The sequence below is a fragment of the Cupressus sempervirens genome, chromosome 5, assembly GCF_028749045.1.
Source record: "Cupressus sempervirens isolate cs-2001-9-10 chromosome 5, ASM2874904v1, whole genome shotgun sequence".
Classification (NCBI taxonomy): domain Eukaryota; kingdom Viridiplantae; phylum Streptophyta; class Pinopsida; order Cupressales; family Cupressaceae; genus Cupressus; species Cupressus sempervirens.
The window spans coordinates 944,229,595-944,252,218 of record NC_143122.1 but is presented as its reverse complement, the minus strand read 5'-3'; the positions used below and the strand labels follow the sequence as shown (position 1 = coordinate 944,252,218).

General features: G+C 38.4%; 1 protein-coding gene across 2 annotated transcripts in view; it reads right to left on the bottom strand.

Annotated features, from left to right (window-relative positions):
• Nucleotides 1-22,624, bottom strand: part of NOF1 (U3 small nucleolar RNA-associated protein) — a 341,291-nt gene that overhangs the window by 242,924 nt on the left and 75,743 nt on the right. For both annotated transcript variants that reach the window (XM_089833039.1, XM_089833040.1), the window contains exon 6: nt 9,611-9,755. In XM_089833039.1, the coding sequence (XP_089689165.1) occupies nt 9,611-9,755 (145 nt within the window). The remainder of the gene's footprint in view (nt 1-9,610; nt 9,756-22,624) is intronic.

Genomic DNA, 22,624 nt, shown 5'->3' with positions numbered 1-22,624 from the left:
AGTGTTCAGTGTGGAGGACAAACATCTAGCAGCCTTAGGTGAGTGTATGGAAAGGTGCCGCCGTGCGCGTTTGGCCCTAAACCCGAAGAAGTGCAGATTTATGGTTCCACATGGAAGGTTGCTCGGACACATAGTCTGTAAGGAAGGACTGAAGACAGATCCGGACAAAGTGCGGGTCATATTGGAGATACAGCCATCCACCAATGTGATAGAGGTAAAATCTTTCCTTGGGCATATAGGGTATTACAGATGTTTTATCAAGAATTTTGCCAAGATAGCATATCCGTTGGATAGATTAACTTCCAAGACAGAATCGTTCCGATGGGACAAGGAACAGGATGAAGCATTCGAAGGACTCAAGGTACGACTGGCTATAGCACCTATTTTGGCATACTCAGATTGGAAGGAGTTTCATGTCCATGTGGATGCATCAAACTATGCGATCGGAGCAACTCTCGCACAGACAGGAAGCCACGGGTCGGATCATCCGATCTACTTCGCCAGTCGTTTGCTATCAAAAGCTAAAAAAAATTATAGTACAACTAAACGGGAAGCATTGGGGATGGTCTATGCTGTGCAGAAATTTCGACATTACTTGTTGGCCACTCCATTTGTGTTCTATGTTGATCATCAGGCCCTGTTGTATATGATCAACAAACCAGTCATTCAAGGAAGAATCAGCCGATGGTTACTCCTGTTGCAAGAGTTTACTTTCAAGATTATTGTCCGGCTAGGAAAGAAACATGTAAGTGCGGATCATTTACCACGTATCAGAACAGGAGAACCGGCAGACGGTGTAAATGATGACTTTCCTGATGCACAGCTATTTCAGATTGCTGCACTACCAGAATGGTATACAAGCATCAGCGAATACTTGTCAACAGGACAGCTTCCAAATACCATGCCACCGAATGAAAAATGGAAGTTGGTGATACGGAGTGGAATATTCCAGCTGATTAATGGATTGTTGTATAAAATGGGACCCGATCAGATCCTGCAGCGTTGTATCCTGAAGGAAGAAATTCCACGAGTACTGAAGGAAGCGCACGAAGGACCGGCAGGAGGAGACATGGGGCCAGACACAACTGCACGAAAAATACTTCTAGCAGGATTATGGTGGCCAACATTATACAATGATGCCAGGGAATGGGTTGTTGCATGCGATACATGTCAGCGAGCTAGAAAACCCTTAAAAAGAGATATCATGCCTCTGAATCCTTCTCATGCTCAGGAGCTTTTTGAACGATGGGGTTTGGATTTCATAGGACCCCTGAAGACGAGCCGAACCAGAAGATGTCGTTACATTGAGGTTGCCACGGAGTACTTGACTAAATGGGTCGAGGCGCGTGCACTACCAGACAACTCGGCGATAAGTACAGTATAGTTTATTTATGAGCAAATTATTACTAGGTACGACATTCCATTACAATTAACAAGCGATAGAGGACATTTTGTAAACCATGTGATCCGACTGCTCACCACGGAGTTCAAAATTTACCATTCGCTGTCAAGTCCGTATTACCCAAGGGCAAACGGACAGACCGAAGCTACCAACAAAATCCTGGTATCAATTATATACAAATCCTGCACCATCGAAGGGGAGGATTGGGAGGAGAAATTACATTCTGCTCTGTGGGCTTACCGCACGGCGTACAAAGTCACAACAGGACACATGTCGTTTCAACTGATGTTTGGAGAGGAGGCTGTAGTACCAGCGGAATTTATGATACCAAGCTTGCGGATAGCACTAAAAACCAAGTTGGGCGACATGGAAAGCTTAAGGGAGCGGTTGTATAAACTGAACAGGTTAGAGAAGCGATTATTAGCACAGTGGGCAACTGAAGTAACGCAGAATAGGCGAAAGGCATGGCATGATAAGCACCTAAAGCTAAACAAGTTTCAGCCCAGACAGTGGGTATTAAAGTACGACGGTCGGAATGAGATCAAACCGGGCAAGTTCAAGGTTAAGTGGGTCGGGCCGTATCAGATTCGGGAAGTAGGGGATAATGGAGCAATCAAATTATGGACTTTGGATGGACACGAAGTGCCTCAGGCGGTGAATGGGTCGAAGTTGAAGATATATCATGAGCAGAAGACTTCTGCGTCAGAAAAAGGGTAAACTGACTTTGCTAAAATAAAAATAAAAAATTTTTAAAAAAAAAAAAAAAGTAAAGCACCGTACGGTTCCATATTAACAGGAGACAGCACTGTACGGGTTTCCATATTTGACTTAAGGCGTACGGTTTTCCAGACAATTGCAGTACGATTTGTTTAAAGAATGTACGAATTTTAGGTCGTAGTACAATTTTTAAAGAATGTACGGATTTCATGGCTGTAGTACGGGTTTTTAAGAATGCACGGATTCCATAGTTGCTGTACGATTTTCCTGTGGTAGGGGTTTTCCTTGCACTGTACGGTTTTTAAAAGTTGCATTCTTTAACACTGAGACCACCGTACGGTTTTTTAAGAAGCCTCAGAAGATTAACGTACGGAATTTGGAGCCAAGAGTTGTAATTTCCATTGTATGGATTTTCAAGAACAGGTGGGATATTGCAAGTACGGCCTTCCAAGAAGATTGAAATCCATATTGTGTCAAGTTGGAAGCCGTACGGATTTCATCACAGAAGGGTCAAGTTATCATATGCAACTTGCAGGGCATTGTACAGCTTGTTAAATACCAACCCTATTGAAGGCTTCCAGCATTTCAAGTGTACGGTTTCCTTCTGAAGAGTAGGGTACGGATTATTGAATGCAAGATCTTCCAGGTTAAGGTACGGAGTTCACCAGTAAGCAAGGCGGTATACCATGATCAGTGGAGGGTATTGAAATTACTACCGTACGGATTTGGGGAAGGCAAACTGTGCGTACGGATTTCTCATTTCAAAGGTTGCAATTCACCGTACGGACTTCGAAGAATTCTTCACTGTACGGATTTGGGAGACCGTTAGGAAAAGATAAATATAATTAATGGAGTCTGCAGGTAAACGGCAATGGAAAAAACAATTAGCACAGTCCAAACTTGTGGAAGGCAGGAGCATGGCGAGTACAGGTAATTTGTATGAAGGCTCGAGCAGCAGCAAGGAAAAGTGTAAGACTGTAGCACCTACAGCAGCTGAAGTCACACCACAGACTATACAATTTGAGGGATTAAATGGAATGGATTGCCGGAAATGGTGGCAAGAAACCCCTGATGACCATCCAGTCAAAGCAAGCATCAGATGAGCGCAAGTTGAATGGGCCATTCAGATGCAGATTTTTTGCATTCGAGATTATGAAGGGTATCTACGTACCATGATTGAGACATATGGCAGAGCTTCTCGCAGGAGCACATTTAAGTATCTGGGACGAAACTTAGTGGTATCATTCAAAGCAGCAGATTTCACACGGGTTTTTGGCATTCTACGGCAGCAGGGCAGAAAGATTCAACCGAAGAAAATTCCAAAGGACGGAAAGCTATTTTTAATCAAATTAGTATGTGGAGATTTGACTAAAGCAGAACAGGCGGCATTAGCCGAGACATCGAAGGGAAGGGGTTTAAAGAAAACCGACATTTCGAAAGGGCCATGGCGGTGTCTGATGGACTTGGTTAAAAGCAGGCTCACGCGATCCTCTAGGGCATCGGATATCACATTTCCGCAAGTGTCTATGATGAACGGCATAATGATTGGGAAAGTGTATGATTGGGCATCTATGCTGGCTGAACGGATGCATGAATTCATGACTCTCCAGCACAAGACCTTCTATATGCACCATTACGCCATTGGTCTATTCCTGGATGTTGTAGCACGGTTGATTCCAACGGAGGAGATAGAGGCACAGCCTGGACCACTGGCTCCAGGAGAACCTCCTATCATGCAATGGAAGCACTTGGACACAATCTCTGGGCAGAAGGGTTTAGCAGGTCAAAAGAGGCCCCGGATGGACATGGCAGATGATACTGACAGCGACCAACAGGAGACATCTTCTGAGCAGGATAGTGTGGAGGAAGAAGAAGGGGAGGGAGAGGATAATGAAGCGGTTCAGATTGTCACGGCTACCCCCTTGCTATTTCCGCGTACTATAGTTCCTATGACTTCTGAGTTGTTACCCCGAGGTCTACACATGGCTCACATTCCAGGATTTGGACAGACTCGACGACCGGTATTGATGACTGGAGGATCCCACCAGGCAGTCACACTAGCCGCACCATGGCAACACGGGGTACGGCCTTCTCCTGTCCGGCCAGGGACAGGATTTGCGATCGGCTTTGCCGACCTGACAGCACCCGTCAACCGAGAAACTTCTTCAGCTCCTTAAGCACTTCCGGTAGCAACACTCGTGGTGCCTGCCATAAGTCAGCCAGCAGCAGTTGTTACAGTAGCACAGTCAGCAGAAGCCCAGGCACTTCCAGTAGAGAACATATCAGACGGAGGAGTACAGGAGTGTACAGACCCAGCGCAACCCGAACAACCAGAGGTCATGGATAGAGCCAGTGTTTTTCTGAGGCAGCAATTCTGACTCGTCCCTGACAGGCGTGGCCCATCCATTCAGTCCCCCAGCTATTCCGGAGTAGCACCTATACCAGAGCCTCAGTCTCAGGAGGAGGGAATGCCACATGCCATGATTGCACCGACAGCAGAGGAGGCGGCACCAGATGTGGGCATGGCTCCCGCTGATGAGGAGGACAATAGTGATCCCGAATGGTCATTCGAGGACTTCGCCAAGGAGGATTACGGGTCGGATGAGGACAGGTGCAGGGACTACCTCAGGACTATGAAATCTGCATTGAAGAAGGGGCATGATGTGGCGATTTAGGCTCTCACTCGGCGAAGGGAGTGGCATTTGATTCGAGCGTATATTCGTGGGATTTGTCCTAAGCGATTTCAAACTTGTTTTGTGGATAGAGGGTGGCCAGCAGTGGAGACACCAGAGATGTTGGCAGATTGGGCCACTGAGCCAGAGTTGGGACCGAGTAACACTCCAATGATGAAGTTGACACATGAGATCGTGGGACTGTACAAAGAGGTTTACTATCCGCAAGCTTGGTATTCGTAGAAGTTAATCCACAGATTCAGACAGATCTGCGCATCCAGACTGACCAGGAGTATAAGTTGCGTCGTCAACAGCACTCTTCTGCGACACCTCCTTCTCTCTAATATTTCTTTTTCTTGATTGTGGGTTGTCTCCTAATTTTGCTAGTCATCAGGAGACAACTTTTCTTTTTGGGGGGGATGATGTCGTCGGTAGAAATTGTGCATCGGCTGACGGGTAAACAGTTTGTAGCGGGCATAAGGTATCTGGCCGACAAACTCCTTCGGGAAAGTTTTTCGGAAGGTATTTATAACCCCTTCGAGAAGCATTGTAAATATCATATCATCAAAAGTATAATGTACTGTGGGCATATGCAAATAATAAGAAGAGTTCTGCTGGTTGTTGTTCTTGTTCATATTCATTGTCTGTGTGCATTTGTTAATTAATCTATGCAATAAACAGTTTAGCGGCAAACTCATACAAAGGTATCTGCCATATAACCTCTAAGATAAGAGACAACATCATTATGAAGTCAAGAATAAATTGCAAGAATTATGAATCTTTAGTAATGCCAAAGGCCTAGATCGGGCAGAATGTAATGGTTGTGATTATACATGTTTATGTAATCACCCCAAAAATTCATCAAGGAAGACCAACGTGGTTGAGATGAAGGGTGTGAATTGATAACCATTGAACTACAGGTTATCCCTATAAGATAAGAGAATGAATAATCAGTAACAAATAAGCAAGTAATAAAAGATGTTTTACAAACTAAGTCAGCTCATGGTAGTCCATTGTACAAGTCTTGTTGTCACTCGAGTGATGGGAGCGATGGATGATCGAGTACATAGTGCCAACACAAATCCTTGGCCATGGTAGGTTAGCGGCATGCTTGCTACTGTGATCACTAGAGGTCAGGGTTGCTAGCAGTTGACAGATAGGTGTATGGAAGGTATCCTAAGCCTAGCTGGTTGTTTAACCAACACTCTTAACACCAGGATGTTCAGTGACTAAACAGTGGTGTCACAAGCCTCCCAGGGTAGGGAGAGTATTTCTCAGTAGAGATTGTGTGGGAATATGTAAGAGTCCGCAGTTGGGAGGTTAAGCCCTTGGCAATGCTTCTCTCTTCTAGAAGCCAAGGCTTGCACAACCGAAGGATAAGATCTGCATGCAAGATGATTACAATTCGAGTTTTTTTTTTAATATTTTTTGCATTTTAAATTATGTATTGTAGATGGTTATTATAGGTAAGATTAGTTTCTCTTTCAGTAGAATGAGGAGTAGTTAAATCTGTTATTCCTTTTCTCAAATATATATATATATAAAAGTTGAGATGAAACAATATTCATGCATAGATGATACTATAGTTGTTATAACTGTCCTTCTTGTGACTCTGAAAGGAAGTGTTATTTTGTTATTTTAATTCCTTAAAATAGTTTGGAAAACTTAGCATGTTACAAAAGCTCTCAATAAATAGGTCCCTTGGGGTGCCATCTAGAACAATTTAACTATGACCGAGGATGTTGATTGTCTATTGCAAAAACTACCAAAGCTCATTGCATGTCATTTCATCACCTTCAGATGATCAGGAACAATGCAAGCAACAAGTGCTACAGCATTATGAAGAATGGAAGTGAAGGGAGAAAGGGGAACGTAACACATTCCAAATGCTCGTACAACCTAGCAAAGGCAACAAACATATTCCAAGAAAATGTGAACCGGCTACAGGAATGTTAAGATCATCTCTTCAGATAAGAGAGCAACCAAAACAATGTAGTAGTAAAATTACCAAGGAAAATGGAGAAATTTAAATAGGTCCAAACCTACCATAGAGTCGCAGCTGAAGCATCAACTATAGCCATAGTCGAGAAGAAACAGAAACTTTCACCAAAGCATATACAAAGAGAGAATGGTAAGACATAAATAGGCACCCCAACAAAACAAATGAAGACCTTGTTACCCTAGCAGGGAATCCATTAAAACAATCAATGTCAAACAAAAAATAGGGAGGACACGACAGAACTGAACTAACCAAAATGTTTCAAAATAACATATGGAGTATCGAAGAGCTATTCGTTTTGGAAGAAACAATAATTGGAGGAATTAGGCCACAAAGCATTAGACAAAGGGGGTACAGAAATGATTCTAAAGATAAGCAATGTGTAACAAACATGTAATATTCCTATTTTATTATCAATCATACATGAGCATTAGAGTACTTTTGTGTTCGAGGAGTGAGAATAACTAAACACCCATAGCTAATTAGTTGTACTTTTGTGGACAAGGAGTGAATTAGTTGTCTAATGAAGTGCATGTGGATCTGAATTAGTTGTCTACTAAAGTGCCTTTTTGGCGAGACCCATCTTGCATCTCATATTGCATGAAAAATCTTCCTAAGATGCACTTAAGGGGGGTTGTTGATGTAGACTCAAGTTTACTTAGACCGCTATCATTTTTATATCTTAGTAATAGTTACTAGAATACTGTTTAGTATATTTATTTTTCTGGCTGACATAGTTGGGTTACAGTTGTTTCTGGACTTCCTCTGCATTTCATTGTTTACTTAGAGGCTTCTATAATATATAATATATATTATCTCATTCACACAATTTATCAGTCACCGTTCGATAAAATAGCTTCTTTGTTTGTTAATTCTCATTGTTTGATGTAAGGTCGTTTTGTCTGCAGCACAAGCTCCTGGTGCATCAACAGAAATAACAACAATAAACATTACAAAACCAGAAAATTGACCTCAGAAACCCTAGATGTCCCCTCTTAAATGAGCCCCAAATGCTGCAAATTGAATATTAGTCGGTCATCAATCCCTTGGTGCCCATAATACTACAAAAAATCTCCTCTACTCAAAATGCCACCTCCAAGAAAATCAATCTAATCTGGAATTTTATTAATATAATCTGCCGTTTTATGATTCACTCATTCAAGTCTCCCTCTACTAATGTTTTTTTGTAAGCTAAATTGTCTCACTATGGCACACCCTTCGGAAAATTAATTCTTCAAAATGGCATTACCTTCAGATGTGCGAGGCCCTCTTTCAAGCATTTTAACTTTGATTCAAACCTCACTCTGCCTGGACACTAACTTTAAAGGCTCAAATTTAAAAGGCATCCTTCACCTAAGCATGCACTTGAGAAATCAACTTTAAGACTTTTAATTGGAACTTTCTTCAGTAAACTAGACCATTGATAGCATGTGAATTGTTTTGTCAAAATAAGGATTCCTTGCATTTATCAAGGCATGCATCTTATATGATGATTATGATTTGTGTTTGGAAATGATCAACTTTTGCAAAAAGTGACTATGTATTAACATAGAATCTTTCTATCTACATGTGCACTAAAGATCTCCTCTCCATGCAAAAAGCATGCTCTGTGAATCTCAATGCTTCCAAGTCTGACTTCTGAAATACAACTCTAATTTGATAAGCCTCCTTGACTAAAAGCACATCCCTCTAAATGCAAGTTGGATTTCAATATTCACTTATAGAGATGCACACCTCAATCGGTGATCCAACTTTTTTAACTCAAATTTGACTTTCCTTCAGTTGGGTATGAGCTCACAGCCCTATCCCTCTATTTGCTCATGCAGGCAAGTGCTTGTGACTGTAATCTTGGACCTGATCCTCCATCACAGAAGTGGGCACGTGTACTTTACATTCAGCGCTTAATCTTCTTCAATAAAGGAAACACTTGACAACTATCTTCAGAAAACTTTCTAACTTTCTGAGCATAACCCTAATCAGGCTTTTCACCTCAAAAGGGAACCACCAGACTAGGATTTGGCTCAGTCTTCCTTCATAGCAGTGCGCACCATTCACACAAATGCTTGAAATTCTGAGTGCCCTACTATGTTATAGGTATTTTGAGTGTCATTGAAAAAATTTAAACCAAAAGTATTATTCATGAAAACAAACGACTTAAGCTGCAAACTTAACACAATATAAAAATTGTGTATGCATACAATAGCTGTGTCCAACATAACAATTATTTAGCAAAATGGTAATCCTATATTTTCTGTGAACTTATATAGTAGAAAAGAGTGAGATATCAAATACAAAATTAGATGAAAATGATAAAATATTATGTAAAGGGTTCTGCATGCTGCTTATTTAATAAGGTAAGCCCAGATTCTGAGAAATTTAATTTGCAAAAATATTTAACAGTTCAATAAGATGCCCTAGATAAGGTTTTGATAAAAAAAAATCAAGTTACCTTCTTTCAATTGAATTTTCTAATGTATTCCACTCCTAAAACATCAACGGACTATTGTTCTCTTTAAACTAGACTACACTACCCATCCCTACCACCATTATGTGTCACTGATTCTAGTGCACAAACTAATCTGTTTGACTTCTTTGTTTCATTTTCAACTAAATTGCCACTTGTGGCTTTTATTAGCAATTGCAGTGTGCATCTTAGATAGACGAGCTAGAAAACACCACACAGCCACAAATGGTGTTCCTGAAGTCAAGCAAAATAGCAAATCTAAGACACAAGATAGTTTTACTCGTCATATTCAAAAAGACGAAAATAATTTGTATAATCGTTCATCAAAAAAATTGAAACAACAGACAAAAGATCACCTTTGGAAAAGTATCATTGGTAGTTTTCCATTTACATGTTGGCATTCCATAAGCGGTGAGCTCTGATTTGAACTTTCTTTTCCCTCCCTTCAGATTTTGCACATCTGCTTCACTCAGAATGTGCTCCATATGCAATTTAAATGAACTGAATGAAAGAAAAACATAAATCCGCAATTAAAAATTTCCTCTGAAAAAAATACTGGAATACTTGTGATTTCAACAATCAACAGAAGAACTAAATAACAGAAATAGCACCAGCACCAATATCTGCATCTGGATCACCTCCAAAATTCACAGACGTAGATTCAATACTATTATTTCAACCGAAATATGGCAATACTTTTGAATGCAAAATAACCCTTCTAGATTATTTTTCCCAATTACAAGCATCATGTAACAAACACTGAAACTCAGCAAATTCATTAGCAAGTAGACCATAACCGAATTACTTGTTAATAAGCATTCTCATCAATTTATCAGATCAGAATTGTAGTCAGATGCAAGTACAGAATACTGGTACGGAAATTGATGAGGGTGGAAGAGCAGTAGGAACTTTTGGGATGCATACATAATAAAACATATTGAAATCACAAATATATACAAATTTGCAACTCAAAATCAGAGATATAGTTTTATAAAAGGAGATCAGCCTTAGGTTAATCCCTGTAGCTAAGAGCCAAGAACTGAGGACTACCAGTTCTGTCGAATTTGCCTAGGGCACAATCCTGGTCTGATCCCTTTTAGATGTCGGAGCCTTCAACTCAGCAAGACTTGATCCCTAGTGGGCTCATTAAAGACCTTACAACTTCACCAGCAGACCAAAGCCCTCTCGCCAAATCAAGGATATATTCAGATGTCATAATCGTGCATGCGATGAACATAATTACCATGCCCTTAAATATTTAGCCTTACACTATTTTTAACACTAGCTATTTCTAGATCACACTCAACTACTTCTAGATCATCTATTTTTTATCTCTTTCCATGAGAGAGATGTGCACATTAATACAATTTATAATAAATTCACTCTATCATTTAGCAGGAGTTTGCATGATTTAGATTTATTATTGAAAGAGTTTTATAACAATCATTGCAAATCATGAACTATTTCTAGAGTAACAATGCCCCGCTTTTAATTTATTTTCTCTGTTACTGCCTTCTGCATTTGGAGACCAAACTGGGTCCAACTTCAACCTGGGCACAGATCTGCACTTGGTACAGCTTGAGGTCCAGGTCCAAAGTTTACAGTCATTTTTTATTTATAATGAATTTAACAATCCAAGTCCAAAGAGAAACATGTGAGTCACATCCTCCACAATTGAAGCAAAAAAATTAAGAAATAGAAAAGAAATTTTATATCAGTTTTAAAGTTTTGTATACATTCATTGACATGTAACTTTTAAAAGTGATATGTATAGAGAAATAAAAGAGCTGGTTTTAGTGCAATCCAAAGCTACGAAACTGTGACCACTAGGGCTCATCTAGACATCAATGGAAGGCGAAATCAAGGTTGTCACTCTGCACAGGCTGGAGAGGCCTGATATCAATAATGCTCAAGTTTCTCTTGAGCAAGATAAATGTCTTCCCCTATATCATCTCTGCAAATGGTGCCCGCAGCTAGAATTTACCAAAAGGAACTAGGTGCAGAGATCTTGATTGTCCAATGTTCACATGCTAAACTCCATCTACAACAAATATGGAAGAGAGTAATGATTGGAATCCCAAGATAGGAGAGAGTAGATTTGAGGTCCTCTAGATCAAACAGAAAGGCTGCAAGCTCCAATATGGCTTCATGGTGCAAATTTAGGGCTTCTACAGCTTTTAACATGTCAAGTCACTCTAAATTGCTGGTGACCCTCTGAAGGTGGAGTTTGTAAAGGATATTTTACATGAGGCATCAAAAAATGAAGCCTATTTCTAAAGCAAGATTTGTTTGGCAGATTCAGAGATCTCTAGCCAAGCCCACATTGGTTTCCCCAAAGGATTTCAACTACTTGGCACCCAATCTTGGGAGGTGAGGTACAGATAGATCCTTGAGAGTGACGATCTTCTGTGCTGATCTTTGATGACATTTGGGATCCCTGCACCATCGTTTATGACTACCAATGAAATTGTAAGGAAAATCTACTTGTATAAAAAACCTAGCACCCTTGCCTTGATTTAGCTACTGAATCCCTCTCTACAATTCCAATCTAGGTAAGGCTCCTAAACCTTCCACTACAATTTTAGTTCGATTCTTATTTTAGAGTTATTGGAAATATGTTAGGAAAGTTTGCAGGGGATGATAAGGACTTCTCTTCGAAAGAAACCAAACAAACAAAATCAGGCCTGACCTATTACATGGGTAACTGGTATAATATTGGATGCTTTAGAGAATGAGCAAAATGCTCATTTATAGTTTATGAAGATGATGTTTTTATACGAAAAAGACATTGTTATTAGAAACATTCTAATTTTTACAAGATTTACAAAATTGACGATTAAAATAAAAATAAACAAGATCTTAGGGAGATATATTCTAATGCCCTCCCCCAATTGTCAATCTACCAACTACACTAAGGAGCCCCTAAAACTTAATAAACTTATTTGGAAGAAGGGAATTGGTGAGAATATCTGCAGCTTAGTCCAATGTACAGGCATAATACAAATACATGAACTCATCTTCAACAACCTGACAAACGAAGTGACAAAAACTGTTAATATGCTTAGTTTTCTCATGGAAGACTGGATTTCTGGAATGATTGAGCACCCCTTGATTGTCGTAGAAGGGGGGTCAAGGGCATGCTTGAAACATGTGGATGTCAAAAAGCATCCTTCGAAGACAATCAGCCTCACAACCTTCTTTAACTATTTCCCGATATTCAACTTCCATTGAGAAAAGAGATGCATCTTGCTATTTGTTATTGGTCAAAGTTAAGTAGCATGTATCATTTCTGCAAATGTAATTATATTGCCATTGTTATAGATATGTTCCAAATGCAGATTTGGATCTCATATAAACATAAGAGGAGACATGTCGTATGAAGAGACATATCTCTAAAAGGTTTAATCATCATTTAATTTATATATTTAATAATAATAATTTGTATAATATACATATATATGTGTGTGTGTGTGTGTGTGTGTGTGTGTGTATTATTATTATTACATGAATATGTATAGATAAGAAATTATGATTTAACAATAACAATAATGTATATCAAATCAATTCGACTGAAGCTTAACTTTAACACTCCCTCTTAGCTAGGGAGGATTTGTAGAACACATTATGTTCTCAAGTATATGAAGAGATATCATCCTAGTATGATATTCAATTCACTATAAGGCTAAATTTCTCAACACTCACTATTTAGCAAAAAGAATTGAAGTCTTTATAATAATAGATTTGAACACCACTTTAAGTGTGGTCTATGACAAATTTAAGTTATGGTCTCCGGCAAGATCCGGCTCAAAGAACCATAACAATTGATTTTCATGCAAAATCCGGCCTAAAGAACCATGATGAGATGATTATCAAGGTGTCTAGCAAAATCCGGCCCGAAGAACCATGCTAAGTTGGTTATCAAGGTGTCCGAAAAAATCCAGTCTGAAAAACCATGATAACACTTGCTCCAACACATTTAGGTGTTACAAGATAGATCAACGATTGATAAAGTTGTCACCTTACAATCGTCACCTTCTGGTTGATATGTTCGTTATCACGACTTCCAGAACTCTGGGACAACTTAATGAAGTCTATCATGATAACAGGTCTATCATTTATAAGATTGTCACCTTACAATGGTTACCTTCTGTTTATATATGTCAATGAAAGATCGCCATCTTTCATTACATATCGTATGTGAAATACTAACCACCATGAAATCGATTAGAGGGTCATACAAAGGCTTTCTCCTTAATTTTCTCTTATAAAGAAGAATGCATTTCAAGGAGTTTCACTTAAAACTTCCCCTCATAGAGATAAGATGAAATAAGATAAGATAAAATTATTAATATCCAATAAAAGACCAAAAAAGGTCTATGGGATTGAGAGTTTACAACCAAAAAGCTAAAAACAGTAAGATCACCAAAACGGTGTCTGAGAAAAGCGAACAACACAAAACAACAAGAAAAAGAAGAGGAGAGAGAACAAGAAAAAGACTAGGAATCTTTTCTTGGCAAAAAGAAATCAGTCACTGAAGGATAAGACTGTGAATGGACAGGAGCCCTAAGATGTCTCTGAGAACTCATGGAGGAGTGTCATTGACGCAAGAAACCATTGTGAGATCTGGTAGATCTAACAGATTTGGAATGACCACTGATAGAACTAGTCGGCCTTTTCACACACCGCAATGGAGATTAAGGTGCAAAAAAAAGCAGTAATAGGCTGAACAAAGCTACGCCGATGAGGAAGTTGTGACTATAAAGTATGATCACAAAGTAGAGTGGCCTCCTGAAGGTAGAGCACTAGACATCACTGGTCATAATAACAGGAAAAAGGCTGCAAGAGAAAAGTAGTCTCGGAACAAACAATGAAATCTCTCTCTGATCTCATTAAAGATAGTGCATCTCTGTCTCAACCTCAACTAAAGTACACAGCTTACAAATTTGTTCCCCTCTATCAATATGATGATCAATCTAAGCATGAAGACAGAGAGAACCAACTCTAAAAGACCCCAGAGTAATATGAAGAACATGACTCCATCATCGAGAAAGGTAGCTAGGACGGACAATAATCCCATCACTAATCTCCAGAAAGTGCTCCGCATAAAAGGCCATCGTCGAACGTAAGCCACCATGAGGGTTAGTCCAGGTAGTAGTAATATACCATCTGTAAATATCAAGTTAACATGCTCATTTAACTCCTGTCTAGAAGGGAGGAGATGAGCAGGGGCATTCAAAGAGAACTGATAAGGAGGGAGATGATCAATATCAATCCCAATCGAGCTCAATAAAGAAGAAGCATGTGCATACCAGCAACAAGCACGAGAGCTAGTATCAGAACGTGCAATAGCAACAGAAGAACAATATGCCAAGTAGGAATATCTAGCACGCTCGCCAACTGAATCCACAAAACCACGCAAACAGTGAAGGAACCAAATCAGATCAAAAATAGCCGCAAGACTTAAGGGATGAGCACCAAACTCAGCAAGAATAATACTATGAGGAGTAAATCTGTGAGAAGATATCATTCACAAAGGATTGTACCTCAAAAATCCTCCCTCTAAACAATGATCCTGGGAAGTTAGGTCCAGTAGTTACTCCATTAGAGATCTTCCCCCAAAGATTCTTGTCAAACTCACTGTATCTCTGATATCAATTTTCTGATTTTCTAGATAAGTCATCACTTCCTCATGATATACATAGAAGTAGGCCGATCAAAATCATGCAATCACACACATGTATTTCTAGAGTCCCTCTGAGTATTAATCTTCTAAGCTCCTGTGTTGCTTTAGAAGAAGTGGCATACTCCCTCTTAATGTAGAAGAATCTCATAATCTCAATCATTAAAGATGTTTGCTTCAAAAACCTCATTTTATCCATCTTGATCATCAAGGTTTTTGGAGAGTCTTGTATTGTAAATATCCATTACTATTTCATCATTGTCCCTCAGGAGTTTGAATTCCTCCTCAAAGGTTGTGCAAAATATTACCCCGTGTGTTTTTCTTTGTTGCCTCCAAATCAGTATACCAGTCAATGGCTATACCCCTTAGTGTTTTTCTCCATTGGCTTGCCATATTGTTATGCATGTTTTATAGTGGCGGGCGGGGTCCTTCGAGCCATCTCATGTGATCCTTGGCAGTTTTTGTTTGTCTATTGTCATTATGTGGGGCTTTTTCCCTCCAATGGAACACTTCCTCCCGACGGAACTGTTCCTCTTGATGGAACTCTCCCTCCCGATGGAATACCTCCTCCCAATAGAACACTTCCTCCCGACAAAACATTTCCTCCCAATGGAACATTTCCTCCCAATGGAACACTTCCTCCCAATGGAAGACTTCCTCCCTACAGAACACCTCCTCCTGACGGAACACCTCCTCCCGATGGAACACTTCCTCCTGATGGAACTCTTCCTCCCAATGGAACACTCCCTCCCGATGGAATACTTCCAGTCGGAATGGAACACTCCCTCCCGATGGAATACTTCCAGTCGGAATGGAACACTCCCTCCCAATGGAATACCTCCTCCTAACTGGAAGTTCCCTCTCGACAATGAGTTTGATTCCGATTCTTGGTTACTGGAAGTATCCTCTTCTCAAGGACTTTGTCCTGTCGAAGGTCTCTTCACGGAGGTGTCTCTAGATTTTTGTGCCCTAACTTCCTTCCTGGTGTCTCCAAGATGACCAAATTGGCTATACCTTTGATTGTATGCTAAACCAACCCTTCTTGGATTCTAGTGAATCCCCTTGTCCTCCCTTCAAGTTACGACGTCTCTCCTCCTGCTGTTGGAGACGTAATGTCCTCAAGGTGACTTCCTCCTCGATTTCTTCTTCTGTTACCTACCTCAAATATATGTTTGGAATCAGGGGCATGAATTGGTTTAGAGTTTTTTTGTCCTCCCTTCAAGTTATGACGTCTCTCCTCCTGCTGTGGAGACGTAGTGTCCTCAAGGTGACTTCCTCCTCGATTTCTTCTTCTGGTACCTACCTCAGATATATGTTTGGAATCAGGGGCATGAATTGGTTTAGTCTCTTTTTTTTTTCTTGGCTCTTTCTTCCTCGATACATAACCAGTTGCGTGCCAATAGACCAGAAATCTATCCCAGTAGATCGTACAACATTGGTGGCACCGAAAGTTCGTCACATATCATACCTTCAAGAACCGTTCTCTCACAAGCTTCCCTTTGTACGTACTGTTCGACCACAACTTCCCAGGCTGTCACTAGATCGCGTGTCAACGATCTTCGCTAGTTATTTCCTCTTCTCTGTCACTAATTGTTACTTGTATAAGTGGTAGAAAGGGGCTTCTCATTACTCCATCCTGTTGACCTCCAGGTTCAAACTTAGGCAGCACCGCCAAAAATGTAGAGTGGAAATATCACTCAAGTTCATAGAGATATGCTAATCATACAGAATAACACAATTGAGATACACATAAGTAAAACATAGAATGAACCATTAATACCACAATACTAGTAGGCGAGGAAATGGTTTCTTTATTAAAACAAAAAACATGAGTACATTGACAATATTCTAAGTACTTATAGAAGGGTCGGTTGGTTGGAAACCAACACACACATTCCCTCACCTCCTAACTACCCAGCCCGACTGGCTTTAACAAGTACTAAACACAATAGTCACTCTATTCTGACTACACTATCATTAGATTGAGTCTGTATAATATTAGCTAGCATATGTAAAGTACCAACCTTCTTTTCCTATAAGAATATCCTCAAACATAACGGAAAAGATGAAGGAAAATAACCCTTATAGTATGTATAGAATTACAAATAAGAGAGACTACAAAGAGTAGATAAATGTAGAAGATAAGAATACTTATCTACACATGAAGATTCAGAAATTGCTTTTTAGATTATTTGAGAATGGAACATCTCCCCTGTAAATAAGGTTCAAGTGGGAATGGAACATTGACTATTATTCCCCCCACAATGTAAAATTTCCACTCATTCTTATATAGTTGAACAATTTTGTATCAAATATGACAACTCCTTTCTAAGTTCCATCTTGCCCTTTTCATCTAGTGAAGGTCCAAACATTCATTTAGCTTAACAGTAGTAGCGGACATGTCCTTCCATTTTCTCAACTCGTCCACAACACGCCAATATCTTGATTGAGTATGATTGTGCCACATGAATGAATCTACAACTGATACGTCGAGTTCCATTCATCAAAAAGACACTAATAGATGGTTCAAATAAATTCTTCAAAGCTTCATTAACGTCTCACGACTCAAATTTCCTTTGTTCATGCAAAGGTACTTGTTTGATCTTTTGATTAAACCTATATTACGCACATCTTGCAATCTGTGTATTCCAAATTTATATCATTAGTGAATCCATCACCACATGGTTTACTCCCTCTAAATTAATATCATCAAGAGGACCAAAAGTTGACTGAATCATATCCTCTATATGCTCCCTCTCTTTTAAGGTTGCCTCTAATAAAATGTCATACTCCCTCTTCATCTCGATCTCCTTCTTGCAATAACATTCTCAGAGGAAAAGATCAAGGTACATAGCTCTTATCGTATGTAATGAATTAGACTAACATAATACTCAAGGATAATTTTGCAACACAATATAAGATCATTCCAATGTAATATAGAGAAATATCTAATATATACTTTGAACATATATGTATATATTCCATCTTTTATATGTATGTTAATCTTATATTTTCAATAATAGAAGTAAGATAACATAATACTCAATCTTACCTTTTCTACTCCCATAGTAAATCTCTTTATATTTAACAAATATTATATTAAATCATTATATGCCATTTCAAATGCAATTATATATAATTTATTGTATATTTTCAATTATAATATTTCATATAATATTTATTATAATGAAAAGAATATAAATGGACATTACCTATAAGGCATACCTTATTACTTGAGATATTTGGGTTATGCCCAAACACCACTATCCTTTTATATTGCACGCCACTTTTGTTTAAATTGACATAAGGCCACGTGATCAATATACAACTCTCAAAACTAGAATTTTCACTGACTGGCCATCTTCTAAACCAATGTTACCACACAAACTAGTAATGTCACATCCACGTTTATTGTAAGTCGCTAGTTTATGTAAGCCACATCACTAAGGTTCTGTGGATTTCACCGGAGCCATTGAATGCCTTATGCCAATCCTTCGTAGACTTTGTTCTATAGGCACTTACTTTGTTAGGGTGTGGGTCTAATTACCCTTATTCCAAGTCATGCCTCATTCCACATTCAAGGGATATTCATTTCTTGCAACCTTTAACAAACTTTTATTCAAGGGCTCAGTGCTTAATGTTGCATCACCCTAGGCACCTTGTATCTGCCAACGTGTCAAGTTTGATTCCACCATTACATTTTTGTGGGGGATTCATCTTTAACTCGCATGGCATGTGATCAAGCATACATCTCATGTTTAAGATAAATATGTTTGAGCTGGATTAAAATTGGTTGAGGTCGATTGCTGTCTATGTCGCTTTAACGAAGTAAAGTGATGTCTTCGGTAAAATATCATTTGTCCGCAACATTAAGGGGACAAAGGTACCACCCATTTTTGTATAATAATTCTACCACTTAAAATTACCTCATATTTTAATCATCTTTGTGTCTTGTGTTATGTCTTTTGATCACACTGATTGAGGGGATGTTGACTTTCATTGTTGTTGTTTCTCACATAGTTGTAATATGTTTCTATCTAATTTGGGAGTTGCACATGACAATAAACTTTGATAAAAGCACCACTATTTTTTCCCTAATTTATTCTCTGATTATTGTAATATTCTTTTGTTGACTTATATGAGAGTAATGAATAAGTGTGCTATAGATGGAATGTATCATTGGCCCTTGCATATTCTATTCGATAGGAGGTTCCATGATTCTGTTGAACTGGCTTCCATAATCACCACGTTATCTAGACCATGACTCATATGGATGTTGTGTCTCTTCTGCTTTCTCTACAATCGCTTTGTCCGATCATATCATATTCACTACTTAGTGCAAACCCGATAGTGCTATTTAAATTGCTCCTTCATCATACATAATTCTCATAGAGGATCGAGATGTGTATAGATGGTTTAGTTTGCACATCAAAGCTTTCGTAGGTATTGTCTAGAGTCTAAATAAGGATCTTAATTTTGACTTATTTCCTGTCACCCTAATGTGACGTCGAGGATACCACTCAAACCAATGACTATGGTTTGATCATAATCCCCTATTCTCTGTGCAATAAAGATGTATGATTTATTTTTTCTCGTCACTTGCTGAGAGTTATTTCATAATTTCTTGTTTTCCACTCAAATCGATGCGAGATATTTTCAAATATATTTCTACGTTGTCCATATCCTTCTCCATTGGTTGTTTTGTACGTATGTAAAGTACTTCTTTCTTTATTATCACCTCCTCTTAGTACATTTACAGTTTTGGCTCTAATACCATGTTAAGTAACATGAATCGTTTCTGCAAATGTAATTATGTTGTCATTGTTACAAATAGTTCCAAATGCAGATTTGGATCTCATATAAATATGAGAGAAGGAGACATCTCTAATGAAGAGACATGTCTCTAAGGTTTAATCATCAGTTAATAATAATAATTTGTATAATATATGTGTGTCTGTGTATAATGTATATATGTGTTATATATATATATATATATATATATATATATAGTTCTATAATAAAGTGTTATAGATACATTCCAAATGCCGATTTGGATCTCATATAAATGTGAGAAAAAGAGACATCTCTTATGAAGAGACATGTCTCTAAGGTTTAATCATCATTTAATAATAATAATTTGTATAATATATATATTATATACTATAATAAATATAATAACATATATTATTATTACATGAATATGTATATATAAGAAATGATGATTTACCAATAACAATAATGTATATAAAATCAATCTATTGACACTATAACTTTAACAGAAGTGATAACACATGTGCCCAAAATGAAGACATGCCCAAAATGGAATCTTTTTCATCAAAAAAGACTTGTGAACCCCAATCTATATAACTAACAAGTGTGGGATCTTTGGTCCGAAATGTCCTTGACATAGCACAGGATGTCCTTTGCTGCAACCCAAAGATTTGTAGTTGTCATGAAGCGAGATATGTAACTCTCTACAAAGCTAAGATTGGGTCTAATGGCGATGAGATAGATCAAAATACCTACTAGCTATCAGAATGCGGATTCATTCTCAATAGAACCAAATATGGCCAACAATTTTCATTCTAAATTTGTCTAGTAGAGCCCTAACATACATAGCCTAAGAGATGAAGATACCATGAGACTGTCGCCAAACCTCGACACCTAGATAGTAGTGGAGAAGCCCAAGGTTGGTCATGTCAAAAAAGGGTATAAATTATATTTCATTTCCTAAACCAAAGATGCAAAACTATCAATGATTATTAAATCGACAACATATACAACAAAAAGGATAGTATCACTACTAGTAATCTTGAAATACAAATTTGAGTCATAAGGACTCTTCTGGAAACCCTGATCTCTGAGATACTTCTTAGTTTTCATGTACCATGCTCAAGGAGCATGTTTCACGTCGTAGAGTGCTTTCACTAGTTCAAGTACTTGGTATTCTTTACCAGCATCCTTGAATCTAGGAAGTCGTGTCATGTAAACCTCTTCATGTTACCATAGATCAATTAGATGGACTTTCCAACCATATTGAGTTTCCATAATGAGGACTAATCCAACTGTGCTCATCATTTTGTCAGGGCAAATGTCTCATTATCAATTCCTCACAATGAGAGAAATCTTTGGCAACAAGACAAGGCTTGTACTTTTTAAAATTCCATCACCTTTACATTTGACTTTGTAGGCCCACGCATCCAATGGGTTTCTTCCTTGAAGAAAGATTTAATAGAACCCAAGTGTTATTTTTCAACAAACTATGATGCTTAGTTTTCATAGCTTCTTCCCATTCAAGTATCCCTTTCACCTTTATAAATGTGTGAGGCTAATACACACTGTAAATGTTTTCCATGAGAGCAAAATCAAAAGATTTTCTATTCTTTCGAGCAATTCTACCCTCAACGAGCTCGCCATCATGAAGATAGCACACCATCTTAGCCCACCATTTAGGTCGAAGAGTAGAAGAGACAAGATCAATAGCAAGAGGTGTAATAGGATCATGTTTATCAAACAGAAGATTAGATGACTCGCTATGGGCTTATGGCCTAACAAGACCTCTTCCGAAGTTTGTTTCTTGACAGCTATTGTAGCTAAGTGAATGAGACGATAGATAGCAATGTTGACTGCTTCAGCCCAAAATTGCATTTTAACACTCTTCTGTCCAAGTATGGACACAGCCATTCTCGCAATTGTGTGGTTTCTTCGCTCAAAATCACTATTTTACTAAGGGGTGCAGGGTGTTGTTAATTGGCATTTTATGACATGTTGTTCACAAAAATAAGACAACGCAGAGGAACAAAAATTCTCCCCCATTGTCAGTTCTACAAATAACAATATGTTGAACAACACTAACAGGTGTTCATTTCATAAGAATTAGCTTCTCCATGGTTTTTTCAATTCTAGGTTTCCACTAAATACCGATGTTCATTGTGTCGATTTTTCAGTGCTTTCATGTTTATGTTTACTATGAATATTTTATAAGCTTAATAGACAGATCAAAAGTTATTGTTAATGATTGTTAACTGTTTACCGACAAAAGAAAAGTTTAAATAGAGGGAATCAAAACATATGAGGAGATCATAAAAGCAATGTGAGCGATCGCTATTGCTTTATCTAAGTCAGAATTAGCTAAATTTATTTCCTTGAAGATTGCTTATGAAGTTTGGGAAAAGTTAGAAGAGATCTATGAAGGAAATAATAGGGTAAAGTAATCTACGAAGCTAAATCCTATGACACGTTATGAGAATCTAAGAATGGAAGATGATGAAGATGTTAGGAGTTACTTTTCGAGAGTTGAGAGTGCTATGAATGAAGTCAAATACCAAGCTGGCACCATAATCGATGAAGATTCATGAAGAAGATCTTGATGACACTGTTTGATACATATAGCAACAAGCAATCGACTATTGAGGAGGTTTATAATCCAAAGAAGTTTTCCAAGGAACAATTATCAGGCACTTTGACAGCATTTGAATTGAGAAAGAATGGTGAAGACAAGGGAAGATCTGAGACCGCTTTTAAGGTAACTAAGTTCAAAGATGAACCTAGTGATGATGACAAAGAACTACAAGCTAACGTTGCAAGAAGATTGAAGAAAGGTACTGACAAATACAGGGGTATGTTACCCCTAACATATTTTAGATGTGGTAAGATTGGTCATTTGACTACTAAATGACTAGAGAGAGGT